The sequence below is a fragment of the Impatiens glandulifera genome, chromosome 1, assembly GCF_907164915.1.
Source record: "Impatiens glandulifera chromosome 1, dImpGla2.1, whole genome shotgun sequence".
Lineage (NCBI taxonomy): Eukaryota > Viridiplantae > Streptophyta > Magnoliopsida > Ericales > Balsaminaceae > Impatiens > Impatiens glandulifera.
The window spans coordinates 62298641-62321761 of NC_061862.1; the positions used below are offsets into that span (position 1 = coordinate 62298641).

At 29.0% G+C, this 23121-nt stretch overlaps 1 protein-coding gene across 1 annotated transcript; it reads right to left on the reverse strand.

The window, feature by feature from the left end:
- Positions 1-12302: 12302 nt before the first annotated feature.
- Positions 12303-16237, reverse strand: LOC124917837 (serine/threonine-protein phosphatase 6 regulatory ankyrin repeat subunit C). The gene is made up of 4 exons (XM_047458136.1): positions 15752-16237; positions 14768-15043; positions 14174-14311; positions 12303-14084 (listed from the first exon to the last, which is right to left on the reverse strand). Exons 1-4 carry the CDS (start codon positions 16082-16084, stop codon positions 12522-12524), a joined length of 2310 nt encoding a protein of 769 aa, XP_047314092.1. The 5' UTR covers positions 16085-16237; the 3' UTR covers positions 12303-12521.
- Between the last annotated feature and the right edge of the window lie 6884 nt (positions 16238-23121).

The window sequence follows — 23121 nt, forward strand, 5'->3', positions numbered from 1 at the left end:
CACGTGTCCAAATCTGAAAACCGACTATGTCATCTTACACTCAGAGTTGCCTGCATGACTGCCAAGTGTTGAGGAAGGTGAAGCGTGCAAGCAACCTCTCTGCACCGGCGTGATAATGATCAACCAATCCAGAGGAGAGAGAAGAAAAGTGACCGTTGGCTCTTCTCAGCTATAAAAGGAAGATGAAACGTCTTCATTTAATGCAAGTCACAGATTACAAAAAACGAGTCATAAAAGCAATAAGTTAGAGAGATAAACTATTACAATCCAAACCGATGTGTCTAAAACCGGAAGCTTTCTGTATTGTGTTGTGTTTAGTTGTTATATTACATCAAAGTGTGAGTTGGTGTAACCGGCGAGTAGCGAAGTTGGGCTCGACCGGAAGTGTTGTTGTAACTATAAAAGTTAGTGGAGATCTTTCTCATAACCTGAGAAGAAGGGGTGACGTAGGAGGGTTTGCTCCGAACATCCATAAAAATCCTTGTCTCGTGTTCTTTCTTTCGCTTTCATTACTTACTTACTTAGTCCTAACCTCAAACCGAATTAATCGTACTCCTTAAACTGGTCCACTCATATCCATAAAACCGACTCCTTCTAAAACATCATCTAAAGTCGCATATGTTGCTTCAACCTGAAACAGACATTTCCGCCCTTGAACCCGGTTCAAGAGTCTGTGACAGCTTGTATAGTGCTGAGAACGGTTTTAGTCTTTAACCGGACCATCACCAAAGTGGTGTGTGTGTTGTAAGCAGCCACCCTTCCCGAAACCGGAAACACCCCGGTCCTCCAAGGGCGTCCCCGATCCTAACAACTAAGTTAATTTATATATATACAATGATGCTTAACTTTTAAAGTGTCCGGATTGTCGGGTCGAGAACTGTGGTTAATTTGGATATTTATGTAAGAATAAATGAATACTTGGGTCGGATTGTGGGTTGACCCGCCCATAAACTTAAAACAGTTAAAAATAAATTTAAAAATGTTATTTGTAGGTTTCGAACTTGCAATCTAACAAAACAAGTACAACCCTTTAACCAACTAGGCTAACAACACTTTATAAGGTGTCATGTACCTCCCACATTAATCATTAATCCGGGGTGTCCGGATTGCCGGGTCGAAAGCTGTAGTTGGATATTTATGTGAGAGTAAATGGATACTTGGGTCGAATTGTGGGTTGACCCGCCCATAAACTTAAAACGGTTAAAAATAAATTTAAAAATGTTATTTGTAAGTTTCGAACTCGCAACCTAACAAAACAAGTACAACCCTTTAATCAACTAGGCTAACAACACTTTATAAGGTGTCATGTACCTCCCACATTAATCATTAATCCGGGGTGTCCGGATTGCCGGGTCGAAAGCTGTGGTTGGATATTTATGTGAGAGTAAATGGATACTTGGGTCGAATTATGGGTTGACCCTCCCATAAACTTAAAATGGTTAAAAATAAATTTAAAAATGTTATTTGTAAGTTTCGAACTTGCAACCTAACAAAACAAGTACAACCCTTTAACCAACTAGGCTAACAACACTTTATATTTAAGTTTCAACACTAAATTTGATGAACGCGAGACATTTTAACAATAAAATTTCAAATTTTTAACTAACTAATCTATATATATATATATAATGATGCTTAATTTTTAAAGTGTCCGGATTGCCGGGTCGAGAGCTATTATTGGATATTTATGTGAGAGTAAATGGATACTTAGGTCGAATTGTGGGTTGACCCGCCCATAAACTTAAAACGGTTAAAAATAAATTTAAAAATGTTATTTGTAGGTTTCGAACTTGCAACCTAACAAAGCATGTACAATCCTTTAACTAACTAGGCTAAGAACACTTTATATTTAAGATTCAACACCAAATTTGATGAACGCAAGACATTTTAACAATAAATGTTATCTATATATATATATAATGATGCTTAATTTTGAAAGTGTTTGGATTGTCGGGTCGAGAACTGTGGTTAATTTGGATATATATGTGAGAGTAAATAGATACTTGGGTTGGATTGTGGGTTGTCCCGCTCATAAACTTAAAACGGTTAAAAATAAAAATAAAAATGTTATAGGTATGTTTCGAACTCGCAACCTAACAAAAACAAGTACAACTTTTTAACCAACTAGGCTTATAACACTTTATATTTTAAATTTAATACCAAATTTGATAAACGCAGGACGTTGTAACAATATATTTTTATCTGTGTGCATCGCACGAGGATCTTCCTAGTAAGACTTTATATTTTAAATTCAACACCAAATTTGATGAACGTGCGACATTCATAACAATATAAGTTCAAATTTTAACTAACTAATTTATATATATAATAATGCTTAATTAGAATTTGTTTGGTTTGTTAGGTCAGGAGCTGTGGTTAATTTGAATATATATGTAAGAGTAAATAGATACTTAGGTCAGATCGTGGGTTGACCCGCCCATAAACTTGAAACGGTTAAAAATAAAAATAAAAATATTATATTTAAGTTTCGAACTTGCAAGCTAACAAAACAAGTACAACACTTTAACCAAGTATGATTGGAGTGTGGTTTTTCGAGAGCTAATAGGTCAATAACAAATGAGAGTGGTTAAAAAATAAGAATCAAATATTTGATTAACCAAAGTGTGAGATCATGAGGTTAAATGTTGATTGATATTGATGTTTTATTTTCCTAAGGATAAGAGGCATGTGAAAGTGTTAATGGGATGTAGTTTGCCAAAGGATGAGAGGAGAGTAACAAAGGATCGTGAGGTCATAAGATTAGAGGTTGATTGAGATTGGTGGTTGGTTTACTAAAGGAGAAAAGGCATGTGAAAATGTGATTGAGATTGGTGGTTGGTTATTTGAGGAATAACAAGCGTTTCAAAATGTGAATGAGATTGGTGATTGATTTGTCGAGAGATAAGAGGCGTGTGAAAATATGATAAAAAGACATGAAAAATTGTGAGTCACAAGATGTTGACTAATTAACTAATTGGTAAAAAAATATTAAATACAAAATATAAATACATACACAAAATTATAAAATTATTTCAACAATTTCAAGTGGTCTAGCGGTTAAGGTGTTCATATTTCATGTTTAAGACTAAAGTTTGAATCCCCAAAACTACAAATTTAAAAGTGAATATTATAAATATTTGAGAGATCGATGTTAAAGAATACATTCTTGAGTATAATATATGGTTGCACAACTTTTAAACAATGGATAAGAGGCTTGTGAAAGTGTGAGTTCGGATATATTGATTGCTTTGACGAGTATTTAAAAGTGTGAGATCACGAGATGGAGGTCGAGTGGTGGATAGTTTGTTAGAAGAGGGGATAAAGAGGCATATGAAAAAGTGTGAGTCACAAGATAATAGTCAATTAAGGGCTAGTGGTTATTTTAACGAGGTATAAGAGGTGTGAGCACAATTTGTATTGGTATTGATTGTTGAATTGTTAAAGTGGGGTAAAAGAGGTCGTCTAATATTGGTGAGTTATTTGTCGGGGGCCTAAAGAGGCATATGAGGGGATAAAGAGACATGAAAAAATGTTAGTCGCAATATGATGGTCAATTGGGGGATTAGTGGTTAGTTTAACGAGGGATAAGTTGTGTGTGATCGATTGGAATTGATTGTTGGTTTGTTGAAGTAGGGTAAAAGAGGTTGACTAAGATTGGTGGATGGTTTACCGAGGGGATAAAAATGTATATGAAAAAGTGTGAGTTACAATAGGTCAACTAAGATTTGGTGGGTGGTTTTCCGAGTGGATAAAGAGGCATATCAAAAATTACAAGTCACAAGAGGTCGACTAAGATTGGTGGGTAGTTACCGAGGGATAAGAGGTGTGTGAAAGTGTGTGAGATCACGAGATGAAATGTTGATTGCGATTTAGTTGTTAATTTTCCGAAGTGAGGGTAAATATAAGAGGTCTTCTTAACAAATTAGATATTAGTGGTTAAAATATATGAATGAAATGTTGACTTAGCGAAGTTGTCGATTAGGGAATTGGTTATTGATTTGTTGAAGTGGTTTGTCGAGGGAATTAAAAGGCGTATGAAAAAGTGTGAGTCACAAGAGGTCGATTAAGATTTGGTGGATGGTTTGTCGAGTGGATAAAGAGGCATATAAAAAAATGTGAGATTTTAATGAATTAAAAACAGACAGAGAGTCTGATATGTTTTTCACTATTATTCTATTGCAATTGCAACTATCAATATATAGAGGATATACATAGTGGGTAGTAAAATTAAATAGTGGGTAGTTAAACTAATTAATGAGAAGTTAACATAATTATTGGGCAATTACATTACCATTACTAATAACTACATAATATTTACACTCCCTCTCAAGTTGGAAGGTACAAGTTGTACATTCCTAACTTGCCACACAAGTCTTTAAATGTCGACTTCGATAAGGCTTTACTGAGTATATCAGCAATTTAAAGTCTTGACGGAATATGAGAGATTTCATCAATCCCGTTATTAACTTTCTCGGATATAAAATGTCTATCTATCTCAATATATTTTGTTTTGTCATGTGATTCTTAGCAATACTAATGGCTACAAGATTATCACATAGAAGTTTGATTTTATCATTATCAATAAAGTCGAGTTCCATCAAAATTCTAGCGATACGTATTCCTTCACATAATCCAAGATTAAGAGCTCTGAGTTCAGCTTCAGCACTACTTCTTGACACGGCTAAATGTTTCTTACTTCTCCATGTCACAAGATTATCCCACACATAAGTACAATAGGATGAAGTAGATCGTCTTTCTATGATATCTCCAACCCAATCTGTATTGTATAAAGTGATATATCTCGATTGTCGTTTTTCAGAAACATTAATCATTTCCATAGAGTACCTTTTAATTATCGTAAAATTCTATAAACGGCATTCATGTAAGTTTGAGTATGACTATTCATGAACTGACTAACTACACTTACTGAGAAGCCAATATTCGGTCGTGTATGGGATAGATAGATATATGAGACGACCCATCAATCGTTGTTATCTCTCTTTATCAACTAAGATGTCCCTTCTAGAACCTATAGTGTTGTAGGGATCTATATGGGTGTCAACTGGTTCACAACCTAACATCTTTATTTCTTTCAATAAATCTAAAGAGTATTTACGTTGAGACATGAAAATACTTTTAGACGAATGACCAATTTCCATTCCAATGAAGAACTTGGAATGTCCAAGATCTTAAGTATCAAACTCTTTGACCATAGTCATTTAAGTTGAGTAATTTCTTCTCGTCGTCACATGTGAGAATAATGTCATCAACATACACAATAAGAATAGATTTTTTTCACAAGAAGTCTTAATAAACAATGTGTGATCTTCTTGACTTTGAGTGTAGTCGGAGCCAATTACTAATCTCGTAAACTTTTCAAACCAAGCTCATGTATGATGTGATGATATTTGGTCTTTAGGCGATTGGTCTTTAGATGATTGGAGTGGTGATGATTGAGGTGTAAATTCTCTTATTGATGAGAGAATAACATAGATATCTCTTTTGAAAGGCTGAATGTCCAATCAAAATACATTTGACAAATTATGGATCAAGTTTACTTTGGTTGTAGGAATGGATGTGTAAGAAAGAAGAGAAATCAAAGACTTTAGGAGGAATACTAGAAGAATAAAGAAGAGAAATCAAAGACTTTAGGAGGAATACTAGAAGAGAATGTCTTAGTATGTGGAAAAGATTGTAGAAGACATTGAATGAGAGTTTTAAAATGTAGGATCTCGAAGGAACGATTTCTAAGATAGGTAGTGGTAGATACACTATTTTCCTAAAAATATTTAGGAACATTGGAAGAAAGAGTAATGATCGAGTAACCTTAAGAAGATGTCGATTTTACGTTCGGCGACTCCATTCTGTTGTGGAGTGTCGACACATGAACTAAGATGAATAACCCCTTTCGTTGAGAGGAAATTTGTGAGGTTGTGAGAGAAAATTTCTTTTGCATTTTTTGTTTTGATAGCAAGAATTGGGCTTTAAAATTGAGTATAAATCATTGAATAGAATTGTTGAAAGATTTCATTGACTTCAGACTTATCATTCATGAGAAAAAAACATGTAAGTCGTGTGTGATCATCAACAAAAATAGCAAACCAACGTTTTCCATTCAATGTCTTCACTTTTGAAGGACCCCAAATATCACTATGAAACAATGCAAATGATTTGGAAGCTTTATAAAACAAACGAGGAAAGTGAGTACGAGAATGTTTAGCATATTCACAAACATCACATTGAAAAACACCAAACTTTGCATTGATAAATTAGGAAAGAGTTTAGCGAGGTAAATAAAGTTGGGATGACCTAATCTATAATGCCATAACATGACTTTCGCATTTCTATCATAGACAAAACTAAAAGTTGTTAAGAAAATGGGGCATTTAAAAGATGTGGAGAATTGCCATGGATGATATAAAAACCCGAACACAATTCAACACTACCAATCGTCGTCCCCGAACCTATGGCCTGAAAATTACAATGGTTTGAAGAAAAATTAACACGACAATTTATATTCATGGTTAGTCTTCTTATGGATAATAGATTACACTCGAATTGAGGTATAAAGAGAACCGTCTTGAGAAATAATTTGTTAGAAATATAAATTGATTCGAATCCAAATATTTTAATCGACGATACATTATAAGTTTTGATTCCAGGAACATTGTTACATGGACTTCTATTAGGGTGGGTTGACTAGTTTACTTATTCTTAATTCTTATGTGTTAATAAGTTCAGACTATTGTCACATAAAGTTCTATGTCAATGTGTGTTTTTGTTGATAAAACATAATATATATCTTAAATCCATTTTTAGATGTCAATCCATATTTATAAATAGAAATGATATAATAAAATATTAAAAAAGAATGAAATAACATGTTCTCTTGAAATAACTAGATGCTTGTTCTTTTTCATACAAAATTGTTAGTATATTATGAATGACAATTAGATTTACAAAATTACTTTAGTATGGATTTATGATTTCTTCTTCATCAAAAAATAAATTGTGATGGTTGAAATATCTAAAACTTTGATTATATATTAAATATTTTTAAGATAAATTTTACTAATTTATATATCCGTGTATTCAATTTGAGTGTCTTTTTAAGTTAATGTGTTCCATGCATTTATATGATTAAACATTCAAAATTTTAGTTATTGGTTTGTTTATGAATTGGAGTTAGATTTATTCATGTCAATCATTTATATTTTTCACTTAATAGAGTTCTTTAGAATAACAATAATTTATTTTGTTCTCGATAGAAATGTATGTCATTATTTTTTACATTAAATGTAATATTTTATTTTTTGTTTATTGTAATTAATATTAATTTTTTAATCAAATATTTTTTTATAAGGATACCTTTGAGATATTAAATGTTTTATAAGAAATTTAATAATTTTATACTTTTAAATAATTTTCACTTTTTATTTTAAAATTTTTAAACGACGGTCAAATATCTATTATTATAATTGTATGTTGTAATACAAAATGTGCAAAAGCACGGGTCAATATAGTAAAAATTTTAAAATATATATATATAATAAAAAAAATGTCTTTTAGTATAACTTATATCATCTTACTTTATGGTTAAGTATATATTTAAACTCAATTCAGTACATATAGAAATTATTTATAACTAGTATTCTCCTTGTGATTACAAAGTTTCATCAAATAAATTATCAAACATTGATACGTTGTATTATAATTTTAAAAAATATATTTTTGATATAAAATTAATAATCATATGTTTAAAAATATTTAATAACTATTTAATTAAATTAAAAAATATTATATGGTAAATTTTAATAATAAAATAAAAAAAAACAAATCAAATAATTGAATAATTATAATACATAAATAAATATTTTATCCCATTTTAGATGAATTTATAATATTAATTTTCTAATAGTCTAATTAACCATTTAAAATAACATACAAAAATAAAAAATAAAAATATTTTTATTTATACTATTAGATAAGTTAAAATGTCAAAATTTTAAAATTAATAAATATTTTTTTTTGGGGGAAACTGCTTAATGCCATTTCATTAAAAAAAACCCAAAAAATGGAAAAAAAAAATACAAAAGTTTAATGTCAGATCTAGACAATTTCTAGATTTCACAATGAAACAATAATTGAATTACAGACAATAACAACAAACAATTAGCGCCTATAGTGTTTTACTTTGATTCTACTTGTGACTTTCTCAAATGAAATATCTCATATTTGGAAAAACTTTATATTCTCTTCATTCCTTTCGATTCCTCTTCAGGATTGAATGAGTGCATTTTCATTTGAAGTTATATCTTCTCAAATATCTTCAGCAGTTCTACTTCTTCCACTATGATTTCTTGAATTTTTTTTCTTTCCAGATATTGTATATTACTGCTCCAAAGTAGCATTTTAGCATACTTACATAGAAGGATCTTTCTTTTGTTTTATTCTTCATACAGTCTTGGATTTCTTCCCATGTTCCTGGAAAGTTGATGATGTTCATGTTTGCAGCATACATCCTCTAGATTTGTATTACAAAATAGCATTCCCCAAATAAATGATTTATGATTTCCTCAACTCTCGAACATAGGACATAGTTGATATCAGGAATGTTTATGTATTTTCGAATTTTCTTTTGTTGTCAATATTTTTCTGTATACCAGCCAGAGAATAAATTGGTGACGAGGAATAATCTTTGGAGACCATACCACAATATGTCAATCTACATCATGTTCTCTTGTTCTAACCATTTCTCATGGCTTTCCTGTAATGAACTTCTCGTTGCTTTCTATTTTTCAGCATATTTCATCATTGCTTTCATTGAGTTATTTCTGCCTCATTAGGTTTAGGATTTTATCACCTTCTAGAATACGCCTCAAAAGTGAATCACATTTACCTTCATGGACGTCTCTAAATGAGTACTTGATGTATTCTCTTCTAACTCTGCTTTCTTGTATTTCTTCTTTGAATATAATGGAAATATTATTCAGTCAAGGATCATGCCAGAATAGTATTCCTCTTCTATTTCCAATTGTAGTTTGCACCATTTGAAAGACATATTTTCTTGTTTTTAGGATCTTTTTTAATGATCATGTCATTCTTTCATTGATGTTTCGTGTTTAGATACTCTGCTCTTTTTTCATAAATCTTGTATGCACTCATTTGACCCACAAGGAGTCTGTTTCCTGCTCCAACTCCCATAAGCTCCTAATGATGAGGGCTTTGTTCCATTCAACACAACTTTTTATTCTTAGTCTACCTTTTACTATGGGAGTGCAAACATCCTCCCATTTGATTTTTTTGTCTCATCTACCTTGTGTTCTCCAGATGTAATCTCTCATGATTCTATTGAATTCAGTCATTACTTTCTTTGGGATAACTATCCTCGTTTTAAATATTTTTATCATTTTCTTGTCAAATATTTTAATTGATCTTTTCAAATTATACACATTATCAAATTAATAGTAAAATAAACATAAAATAACATATTAAAATATTATAAAATATACTTAAAATTTAATAAGAACTTTACTCTATATATCCCATTTGATTTTTTTGCCTCCTCTACCTTGTGTTCTTCAGATGTAATCTCTCATGAATCTATTGAATTCAGTCATTACTTTCTTTGGGATAACTATCCTCGTTTTGAATATTTTTATCATTTTCTTGTCAAATATTTTAATTGATCTTTTCAAATTATACACATTGTCAAATTAATAGTAAAATAAACATAAAATAACATATTAAAAGATTATAAAATATACTTAAAATTTAATAAGAACTTTACTCTATATATCTTATCATTTAAGAATTTCATTATTAAAAGAATTTCACGGTTTCTTTTAATTTGAATTCAAATATCTCATCATATTATCTTTCAAGACTTCTAAAAATTTTATCCTCGCATATTTCATCACATTTTATCCTTCTATACCTCTAAGGATTTCATCCTCAAATTCGCACCATCATTCTCTTTAATTCAAATTCTCATTATTAATACCACCTTCAAATTCACACCACCATTCACTCAAATTATACCCAATGATCAAAATGATAGTAAAATAAATATAAAATGACATATTAAAATATTATAAAATATACTTAAAATTTAAGAAGAACTTTACCCTATATATCTTATCATTCAAGAATTTCATTATTAACGACATTCTAATCACCATTCTTTTATCCTTAAATTTCACTGTTTCTTTTAATTTGAATTCACGTATCTCATCCTTCAAGACTTCTAAAAATTTCATCCTTGCATATTTCATCACATCTTATCCTTCCAGACCTCTAACGATTTTATTCTCAAATTCGCACCACCAAAATTTGCACCAAGTGAGACTCGAACTCTAACCTCGAGTTTGAAATGTTAATCATTTAATCATTGGACCAGTTGTGATTGTTGAGTTTAATTTATAATTTTATGTATGCATATATATTTAATATTTTATTGAATAACAAATAAAAAAAATTAATAAATAATAAATATGTAGAGAGAATATATAAAAATTAGTAATTTTAATAATTATTTAGATATTTAGATTAAAATATTTTTAAAATTATATATATAATTATATATTATATAATAATTAATACAAATATAATTACTTTTATATATATATATATATATATATATATATATATATATATAATTTAAAAAATTAAATTAAGAAAAAGAGTTACAAAAATGATATATCTAATAAATATAGAGATAAATAACCTTTAAGAATTTCATCCTCAAATTCGCACTATCATTTCCTTTAATTCGAATTCTTATTATTAACACCACCTTAAAATTTACACTTTATCCTTCCAGTCCCACCAATCTTTTTAATTCGATATTTCATTATTAACACCACCTTCAAATTCACACCACCATTTTCTCAAATATGCACTGACGTATATCAACATCATTAGAATTTCATCCTCAAATTCGCGCACTATTATTCCCTCAATCCCTCTAATTTCAATTCTCATTATTAACATCACCCACAAATATGTCTCTTATCATTTTAATTTTTATAATACAAACTCCAAAATTTGCACCAAGTGAAACTCGAACTCTAGTCTCGAGTTTGAAATGTTAATCATTTAATCATTGAACTACTTGTGATTGTTAAGTTTAAATTATAATTTTATGTATGCATATATATTTAATATTTTATTGAATAACAAATAAAAATTATAATAAATAAAAATATAATTATATAAATAATAAATATGTAGAGAATATATAAAAATTAGTAATTTTAATAAATTATTTAGATTAAAATTTTATATATAATTATATATTATATAATAATTAATACAAATATAATTATTAATATATACAGTATATATATATATATATATATAATTTTAAATTTTAAATTAAAAAAAGAGTTAAAATAATGATATATCTAATAAATATGGAGATAAATAACCTTTAAGAATTTCATCCTCAAATTCGCACCACCGTTCCCTTTAATTCGAATTTCTCATTATTAACACCACCTTAAAATTTACACCACCATTCTCTCAAATATGATTTTATCCTCAAATTCGCACTATTATTATCTCAATCACTCTAATTTGAATTCTCGTTATTAACATCACCCTCAAATATACACTAACATATACCAACATCATTATCATTTTAATTTTTATAACACAAACTCTAAAATTTGCACCAAATGAGACTGAACTCTAGTCTCGAGTTTGAAAAGTTAATCATTTTATTAAATATAATTTAATAAGTATTTTTATAGCATTAAGCATCCTTATATTTATATATATATTATTTTATTAAATATAATTTTAAGAATAAAAAATATATATAAAATATTATATATTGATAAATAAATCGGGGGATTAATTATGGTGAGAGAGATATTTTTATATTGTAAATAGAATGTTATATATAAATGAGGAGAGAAAATATTTATTTAAATTTCTGACTAAATGTGGTTATATATATATTTATTGATTTTAACTTTTAAAATAAATAATGCCACATCAAAGGAGAAATATTTAAATAAAAAACAGTAAATACTAAATAATTTGTTTGTTGGACAAAATCAATAGCTGACTTTAACCAAGTAGACAAAATCTATAGCTGAGTTTTGAAGTTTATTAAAATTTGTCATGACTTCATATATTAAAAAATAACTTAGATTGATTTCAACTGTATAGGTCACCTTTCTACTGTGATATTTACTAATTTGATAAAGATTTCATATATAACAATCAATAATACAAATAAATTAACTTTTGAAACATTTTATTTTTCTGATTTGTTTCTTTGGCATGCATGGTTATCAATACAAAAGGAAAACCATATAGAGATGTTGGTTTAAGTTTTTTTTTTCTCAATCATCATCACAACTTTCAATCACACTCTTGGACAACAACCGGATTAAGGTAAGCATTTACATAGGAAAGATCAAACTTCCTTAGTACTTCAAGCTGAAGTACTAACTACTACTCGCCTATAACATCTATACAAAGTTTAACAACAACTACTAATCTCGATCGAATCATTTGAATCCCGGCCTTATAACCCTAGCCTCGCTCGTAACCAACTTTATTCCCCTCACCCACATCTTCGCCATTTCAATTCCACCCTCACACGCAAAATGCACCTCCTTATTCTTCATCGTCACCACTCGAAACACTCCCGGATCTTTACCATCATCCCCGCCCTTCCTCTGCCTGCGACTCCCGAACCTAATGCTCGCCCCGATCTCAACCTCCTTACATATAACGTTCCTCCTCCTCGAATCACCCCACCTCAATACCCCACTCTCCTCAACCATTCTAACCGCCTTCCCATGCAGAACACCCCTCCCTCCCTTTGTATGTTTCATCACAATCGAACCCTTGATCACTACTCTCCTTGCAATCTCATCTTCTATTATATTCACAACACCCGTATTCCTACTACTACCACTCTTTATAGCAAGTGATAATGCGGTCTCTCCTTTCCCGTTCTTCGCATCGCATTTCGCCCCGAGCGAAATTAGTAACCGACACATCCCCTCATTTCCCTCCCTCGCCGCAATCATTAGCGGCGTGTAACCGTCTCCGTCTGTCATGTTTAGGTCGTATCCCCTGTCGGTTAGGGATCTAACAGCGGGGAGATCGCCGCGACGGGCGGCGCAATGCAGGGCGAAGAACCCTCCCCCGTTGCTTCGATTACCCTTCTCGAGCTCAAAATCGAGTAGGACCTTCTCGAATTGGTATCGGTTTTGGTTTAGACTCGATAAGGTTATGGCCGTCTCGCCGAACTTATTTGGTAGCTTCACATCCGCTCCGGCGTAGACTAGTAAGCGGAAGGCGTCCACATGACCTTCCATCACGGAAATCATGACTGCTGAGAAACCTTTTTCATCCTGGTAATCAATGTCAATCTCTGTTCTCCCCATCAGACATTTCAACGCCTCAACGTCGCCCGATTTAGCGACGAATAGAATCGGGGAGAAGACAGAGGCGTTAGTCGTTTTGGGAGATTTCCCCGACCTGATAGAATTTATGACCGAGTCACGAAAACTCAAAGCCCACCCGTTTGACTCGGCAATCGACGAGGCAGACCGACCAACTAAATTTACTAAACCTAAATCAGCACCGGCTGCAACCAACACCTTAAGGCATTCGTCACGCTTGTATCTAACCGAGATCATTAAAGCAGTCTCGCCAGTGTCGGTTCTCGAATTCAAATCACAGCCGGAGTCTATCACTCGTTGGAGAATACTCGCCAAGCCAAGCCGAGCAGCCATGTGTATAGCACGAAACTCGATATTCTCGCATGTTTTCACAGGAGCTTCTACATTCGCACCGGAGTTCAACAATACACTTACGGAACCAACACTTCCGCAGAGAATAGCGTGATGCAAGAGAGTTCTCCCATGATGAAGTGTATTCGGGGAAGAGTATTCAAGAAGGGTGCGAAGAATGGTACCACTTTGTTCGAAATACTCTACAGCGCACCAAGTGATTGGATATGGTTCGGCCATACCTGCACCTACTCGAATCTCTTCACCTGAAGTTGTGTCCCAAGACCATGCTCCAATTCGAGCCTTAACATCTATTGTGCCAGAAACCTTGTACAACATTTTTTTGAAGAAAAAAAGAACAGATTAGTCCATCATCAGTTATGGGTTAGATGGATTGAACACGAAGAGGGGCATACCTGTAGCAATTGCTTAACCACTTCGACTTGTCTGCTGACAACAGCAGCAACTAGTGCTGTGCAGTCTAGATTTGTATGAAGGGAAGGTCGGTATGACTGAAGCAACATGCGATCGGTTGCATTTGCATCCACTCCACACTGCATTATGTAATTACAATGAACGATAAGCAACAGGTTATTTGGGATAATATTCAAATAACTCAATATCTCATCAACAATTTACTCACATCATTCCAATTATCAATCAAAATCCAAAATACTCTTTATTCTTACATAAAAAAATCATTGTGATTTATTTGTTTAACTCAATAACCTGATTTTTCAACTGGGTTAATTTAAAATAACCACCTAGTTATTCAAATAACCCTAGATCAAACAAGGTTAAGATAAAGTACACAATGGAAGTTTTTTTCTTAATTGCAACAATGGTGCAATATAAATGGGTTTGGAAGGTGCAAACTCATTACACAAAAGGGACTTGCAAGAAGCATTGAAATTAGAAAATGTGTATATTTTAGTTAAGGTGCAATTCTACTCTAATAACCTCTGAACTCTCATTCTAGTATGTAAGAATAGTATATTGATATCATATACCTTAACGAGAGTGTCCACAACATCAGTAAATCCACGGCAGCAAGCAGTGACAAGTGCATGTATCGCAACCTGAGTGCGGATCAAATCAGAACCCATGAGTAACCCAACTAAACTCGCCCGACCATGACAGCTTGCTTCCATCAAAGCCTCCTCGCAGCTTGGTTGAGATGCACCAGACTTTAGTAAGATCTCCAAAATTTCAAGATGATCCTCCCTCACTGCTTCTGTGGTTGAAAATCCCCTGAATAGCTTCTGGTTTACATCAGCTCCACTATTCTATCAATTTTGATTGGCCAAAACAACATTTCATGGTCATGTCAGTGCAGAGCATTTACATGGTGAGAAAATAAGATCAAATGCCATAATGGTACTAAGCAAAATAGAGGATAAAGAAAGAAAGATCATAGATTTAAATTGGTTGAATATGATTCATGTCCATTGTGCAAAGGTGAGAGGGAAACACTTGAACATCTGTTTAAATGCACTTTTACTATTGAAATTTGGTTCAAGATGAATATATGAAGGAATAGAACAATATCAAGGAATGAATTGATTCTGTTTGGTTCCAATTTGTCAGTTTTCAAGAAACTAGAATAACATCTAAAGATAAATGAAGAGCATCTAAGAAACATTTTCAGCAACTAGAACTTTGTTGTGTGATTCGATGTTGTCTAACAGCGCATTCAACGATGAAAACTGTATAAGTAACCATTCCTAGTCCATTCAAACCTAAACAAACAACAATCAAATCAAAAATTGGAAAGAAAATACAGTGTAAAATGCTATTTAGACCGTTTTGAACCAGATCTAAGCTGTAATCACACATAGTTAATCATTGTAACAAAAATACAAAATAAGCATAAACAAAATCAAGAACTCATAATTATTCGATCAAGTAAAGTGTTATCTAATTAGCAACGAACATGAAATAGATCATAAATTTCAAAGGTTAATAATCAATACAAAAGGCATTATTAACATTACCAGTAGTTTCCTAACAAGCGTGACATTTCCAACATGAACTGCAACGAACAAGGCCGTGACATCTGTTTTAAACTCCTCATACTGAAAACGAACTTCATTAGGCAGTTCATCTCGACATAAAACCTCTGCCTTACGGACTTTCAAACACACAGCACCGACGAAGTTGACGTCAACAAGTGGATCAGATATACATTCCACCGCCGACTTCAGATCGCCGGAAAGAGAAGCTTCTAGAAGACGCAGAGAGACTTCCGCTTCACAGTCAACCGGGAAAACCTGTTTCCCCGTTAGAAAATTCCCTCCACCACTTCCTGAATGGCCGAAAACCGTCATTAGTCCGGCGACGACCAGAAGCAGGAAGTAAACAGCTTAAAGGTCGTCTTCTTCTTCTCCCTCTCCCGTTTTCTCTCTCTTAAGAAAAAACTACACGAGAATCGAGGAAGAAGAAGGACGGCTTTGAATGAAGCGAGCACCGGGTAAAGAGTGCCAAATGGAGAGCATTTTATTGGGATATGTGGTCTAACTATAATATATAGAATTTCACCACGCCGGCTTAAACCGGGTTCTGTGCCGTGCCGGTCTGAGCCGTGTCGGTTCGGAAATTCAAGATATGAATTTCGACAATGATTGTTAAAATAGATTTGGTCAGGTATACTACAATCTGAGGAGTGGGCTCCATTAACTAGAAGAAGCGTTACAATTCTAATAATTATAATTAAATTAATTTTTGTGATTATAATTAACAAATAGGTCCACTACTATAATGGAAGGAGTGACCCTATTAATTACATGAATATTAATTAAAATATTACATATTCAACTTTGTTTACAATGTCTATGAGATAAAAGTTTTAAGCTTAATAAACTATATAATGTTCATACTTTGTTAAAATATATGAATTTTAGTTCTTTTAATTAATGATGATATTAAATTATTATATTGTTTTGTTGTTTTATAGTATTCTATATTTTCATAATTATTTTTGTAATAGAAAATTTCACAATTATTGTCTTGTTTTTGGTATTTTTCAATTATTATTTTAATTATATTATTTCAATTAGGTATATGACTATAATAATTATAATGATAATAAATAATTATATTCTTTAATGTATAGTAAAGTAAGATAGTAATAATAAAAAAAATAAGAACAAATATACATTATTATTTTTAACATATTATTATAATAATAATAATAATAGTATGATAATACTAATATATATATATAAGTTATTATTTTATTTATTAGACATTTATAATATAATAAATATTTTTTTTGAAAAATAATAAATATAATTTTTAATAATTATAAATATTTATCATATAATAATAAATTAAATAATCATAATAAATAATATAATTGACCCGTTTACATTTTGTGTGATCCATTTGTGTTTTAATATATAGATTATTTTTAAAAAATAAATAAATATGTTTTACCAAACACATATTACATAAATTTTGAATTTCATTATTTACAAGCTTTAATGACTTATTTGATTACTTGTTAAGGTAGGCTATCATATTACATAGACTTTTGAAATTTATCATGTTACATATTTTAATAAATTATTTGATTACTTTAAGTTTAATTGGTTATAACATGTCCTAGTGTTAAAAAATAACACACACAAAATGTACACATTGATGAAAAAATTTACAACTAATATAGAGAATTAATACCCTCATTAATAACATTAGTGATGTTCACTTAAATTAAATGCTAGAACAAAAAAGATAGGTGTCATCCCTTGCATCTTTGTGTGTTAAACTTTTCAACAATTAAAATCAATAGACTAATATTAATCTAATTAAATTGAACTATTAATCAACAAACTAAATATGTTGAAAAATCAATGTCAATGATCAAGACGATTTTTCGATAAAAAGATCGACTGTCTCCACGACTTATTATAATTATAATTTAAATAATATGTGAATAATTATAAATGAGACTTGTAAACTAGTTTTAAAATAAAAGATAAGTGGATAACAATTTCAAACAATTTTTTATTAAATAAATATATATAATCAATTAATTAAATAAATGTAACAATAACTAAAAATAAATAAAATTTTATAATTGAATGTAAACATTGAATTATTTTACAAATATAACAATCAATAATAATTGATGAACAATAAAAACATAATTATATATATATATATATGAAAAAATTATTAATAATAATAATTAAAAATAAATTTTACAACTTTAATATTTTAATGTATAATCTGTTTTATATCTACACAATTTATTTATTTGAATAAATCATATATTAATAGACCATATTTTATTAAATAAAAACTTTATATCCAAAAAAATTATAAAATATAAATGAACTATTATGTTTGGCCAAGAATTGAGTCATATATATTGTATTATTTGGATAAATAAATGAGATGAATTCTCACATTTTATTCATCTTTTCAATTTGTTATTGTTTATTTGAACAATCATATAGTCAATGTAATCACAGAATTAGTCATATTTTATATTAAAAAAAGTTTATAAATATGTTCATCATATCATCCATATAATAAACTTTTAAATCAAAGACTTAAAATATATATTATAGTTATATAGTAAAAAATAATAATAAATAGTCCAAGATGATTCAAATGATCCAATATCAAACAAGGCATGCTTATTTTTAAATATGTCAATAAATGTATGAAATAAATAACCCCAAGATGAAAATAGTAAAAAAATGAAGTCAGAACGAACAGGGTGCAGACAGACTTGTCTACTTGTGTCTTGTAGTAACTGCTTGCTCGCTTTTATTTTACGCTAACTTTTACTTTTTCTTTTTTTATTTCTTTTTTATTTTTACTGTTGACTCACCTCGGGTGGGTTGTTGTAACAAAAGCATGTAGTCAATACATGTACTTAAGAAGCTACCATTACTACTTTTCTATTTTACAAAACCCTAAAGAAATAAACTTTGAGTTCCTTTTTTTTTTATTTTAGATTTTTTTTGTAAAAGAAAATATTTAATAAAAACATTAAATTATTTGGAATATTTTTATGATTTATTATAAAAATATTATTTTAAAATTTAAATCAATAAATGAAATAAAAATATTTTTATATTTGAATTAATTAAATAAATAATTTGATAGTTAAAATGATTAAGGTATTCAACCGGTCGGTAAATGATTAAAGTTAAATCATTTTTATCTCTTATTTTACAAACCAGTTAACCGGCCAATATTGGTATCGGTTTTACCGGTTTTGGTTCTACTAGTTCCGATCGGTTAATCGGTTTAACCGATAATTTAATTTTTTAAATTAAGTATTAAATTTATTAAATAATTATTTTTTTTAAAATTCTTATTTGTATACTACTTTTATAATATTCACTATGTTATAATATATTATATTATTATTATACTGATTTTTAAACAATTCTATACAAATTATAATTTCAAATTTAAAAATAACTAATATTTATAATATATATAATATTTACAAAAATAACTAATATAAATATATGATTAAATTAATACCGATTTATCGGTTAAATTGTTAAAAAATTAGTTTAACCGAAAACTTAATCGATTAATTGGAATTGTTAAAACCGATTAACCAATAAATCAGTAAAATGAAACCGGTAAACTATCGATTAGGTTGGGTTATTAATTTTCGGATTATTTTTTGCACAACTCTAAAAATGATATTAATATGATAAAAATAATTTTCGGCTGTATGAGTTTATTATAATAAATCTATATTATAAGAATAATGTTAACTGATGTTAATTTTTGTTAAAAAAAAATTTAAGGAAGGTTAATATATAATGAAAAAATAATTAATTAATTTATTTAGATAATATGTATTTTAGTATTATATTAATTAATTGAATAATATAATGGGAGAGAATAGATTAAATAATAAGTGATTATATTTGGATTAAGAAAAACAATTGAACAATCCATTAAAACCAATTTAAAATTCCCAAAGATCAAATGAGCTCTCATACTTTTCTGTGTTGAATATTTTTTATAAGTTTTTTTAAAAGAAAACTTATTTTATAAATAAATGATTTTTTTTTTAATTTTTAAAGATAAATTGTTTAAAAAGTTGTATTTAAAATTAAATCCATATAAAGAAACAATATTTTGACATTGTAATTGACTTATTAAGACATTATTTAGTATGAATATTTGAATTAATTAAGATATGAAATTTTTATTTATTTATAAATATCAGGTAGATAATAATTAATGGTGTTGAAAACTGTTAAGATAAAATTATATTTTATAGCCCTAAATTGTAAATTTTAAAAAAGAAGGATATATTCTAAAACTGAATTGACCTATCTAAAAGTCCAATCTAACCTTCAACCTTAATTAAATAACATTATTTTGATTTGAATATGAAAAGATTAGTTATTTAATAAAATTAATTAAAATGTATTAATATATAATTAAAAAAATTATTTTTAAAAAGTAAAATAAAAATATTTTGATATTATTTTTTTTTATAATTTGATTGATTGGAGAAGAATATATATGAAAAGATTATTACTCATTTAAAAATTTCAAGATCTAACAAGCTCCTAGTCATGAGACAAGTCACACTTTTGACCAATGACATTAAAACGTAGGTTTATTTGGGTATTAAATGATCAAATATCCTAGTAGTTGAAATTTTAACTTATTATAAAAAAAGTAAAATAAAATTATTTTGATATTTTCATTAATTTTAATAAAATAATTGTCATGTTGACATGGGTACTATGTTTATTTATTTGAAAAAAAACAAATGGGTGGTCTCAATTTAATAATTTATTATTAATTACAGATATTATAAATTTGAACAATTTTTATTTAGGTTGGAAACTAACATGAATATACATAAATGTATAATTTTATTTTAATTTAAGAGGTTAAGTGAGAATTTATCTATGATATTTGGTCTCAACAGTTTTAATTTTACTATACAATTATTAACATTAAAGTCTCAATTTTACATTAGTCAAATTGTATATGGAAGTTTTTATTAAATTTGTTTGATATATATATATATATATATATATATATATATATATATATATATATATATATATAATATTTTAAAATATTCCATCTAAACTTTTTTTTTTTTAATGATTGATAAGAAAAAAGTTTTAAATAAATTCATAAAAAAAAAAATCAAATTGAGATTCATAATTGGATATTTTCAAACAAAGTGGATAGATAAACTTATAACATATATAAAATAAATAAATAAAACTTGATTTGTTCAACTTTTCATTAAAATTTATAAAGTTATTTTATTATTAATATAAGGTTTAAACTTGCAATTTGACCATTATATATATATATATATATATAGGATTATAAAATTTTTACGGGCAGTTATTTTATTAGCAGAGGATTTTAATGAGTTTTTCTGACAGATGACAGAAGGATAGGGATGGGACTTGGGAGGCAAAAAAGACCTATTATCATGTATTTCGATGGATCTAATCCTATTTTGTTGCTTCCTGTCTCTCCTTCTTCATAATACTTTTTATTTTATTTTGTTTTAAGAGTGATTAATTAAGTTTTTGGATTAATAATTTATATATGTTATTATTTAGAAAGGTAGTATAACTCTATATTCATGTCTATCTACTTCAATTTGAAATATTTTAAGTGAGATATTTAATCTATTAGATATCAATTTTGTCACTTAAACTATGAAGGATCACAATAATTACATAATAACTAACTCTATATATAATAGAATAAATAAATAACACAAATTGCATATGAGTTAGTCATTAACCTAAATTTTAACTATGAAGGAAATAAATCACAACAATTACATCATAACTAACTTTATATTACAATAAATAAATTGCATATGATTTGGGCATATGCACATGCAGTATGGATAAGCTTACTACAAACTTTTGGAGGGAGTATAAGACTATCATAGGTTTACAATAATTTCCTTACAATATATTGTAAGAATTAACAACAAAAAATTGGCAATAAAAGTTGTTTTCAAATCAAATTATTTTTCTTCCCAAAATATTTATACACACAATCCCTTTCCAATCAGACCTCTTCCATAGTCTTTCCTTTTTGGAGGAAGAACTGATTCTGGCCAAAACCAATTCACATTAATTATTTTTTAAATTAATTAAAAGACTAAGATGTTATAGAATGGTGTATGTATGCAGGCACGAATGATGACCAATTGTGAACATGTTGGTGGCATAGGCTATTTTGGCCGAACTCAACAGTTGGATCACACTTCAGTCTCGTTTCTATGGTGAGCGGATTGCGAATCATCGCAAAAACTATGGACAACCAAGTCTATTTAGAGTGGGACAATGTTATATATACGTAGTTCCATAAGTAGGAGTGTAGGATCCTTTTTATTTCATTTATTCGTTTTGCTAAGTTGTGGGGGATAAAAACAGTCCATCCAAAATTGCATTTTTCGAGTGAAATGCTATTCATTAGGGATTCCTTAATGTTCATCGTTGTATAAGAGAGTGATTTATTATTGTTAGTCGTATTTGATGCGAAGATGCGGATACTCTCTTACAGTTTGTTGAGGCCACCCAATTTTAGAATTTGATTTGAAACGTCATTAAATTTAGTGATAGTGACTAATGTCAATTCGATCATGAGTGGTTAGGAAGCATGTATCGGAGTGACCATAATAACGAGATTGCAAATGTAATATAACTATATTACCGTGGTTTTAAGGTGTATTATCTAACTGGAGCACAACTATAGAACTTTCAATAATTTCAAATGTTCTATCAATTTTCTTCATAGCGCATTCCTCGTGACTGGTTGAAGGTACCCTAGCTATGAGCATGCGTAAATAACTTGTGGTTCTGTAGTTTTCTTACTTTTATTCATCTTTCTTATTGTTTTTTTTTTCAAGTTATTTTAGTATAAGTACTCTTCATTTATATCAAGTTTGGTCTTGTGTTAAACTATTAACTTATTTGTTTTTCAATATAAACATCTTCAAAAATAAAAATGAATGTGCTTTATATCTGAAATGCAAAAATTGTAAAAATAAAAAAAGGGATAAGAGAAAGAAGAATATAAAATTAAATATTTTTGGGGTGTCTAACTATATCTTGTACCCTGTATATTTTCAGACTCCATTCCATGTATTTTGAATTCCTGGTCATGTCCTTTTGTGAGTTGGCAATCGATATTTACAGACCTTATTTTTTATTGCATAAATTTTTTTAAATGTTATTAAAAAAAATATGATATTTTAATTAAAAACAATAAATTGTTATAATAATTTAAAATTTATTTTTATACCAAATAGAGAAGTAAAAATTATACTATAATTAGATTATGATATAAAAGATAATAAACATTGTGAGAGATTATATTAAAT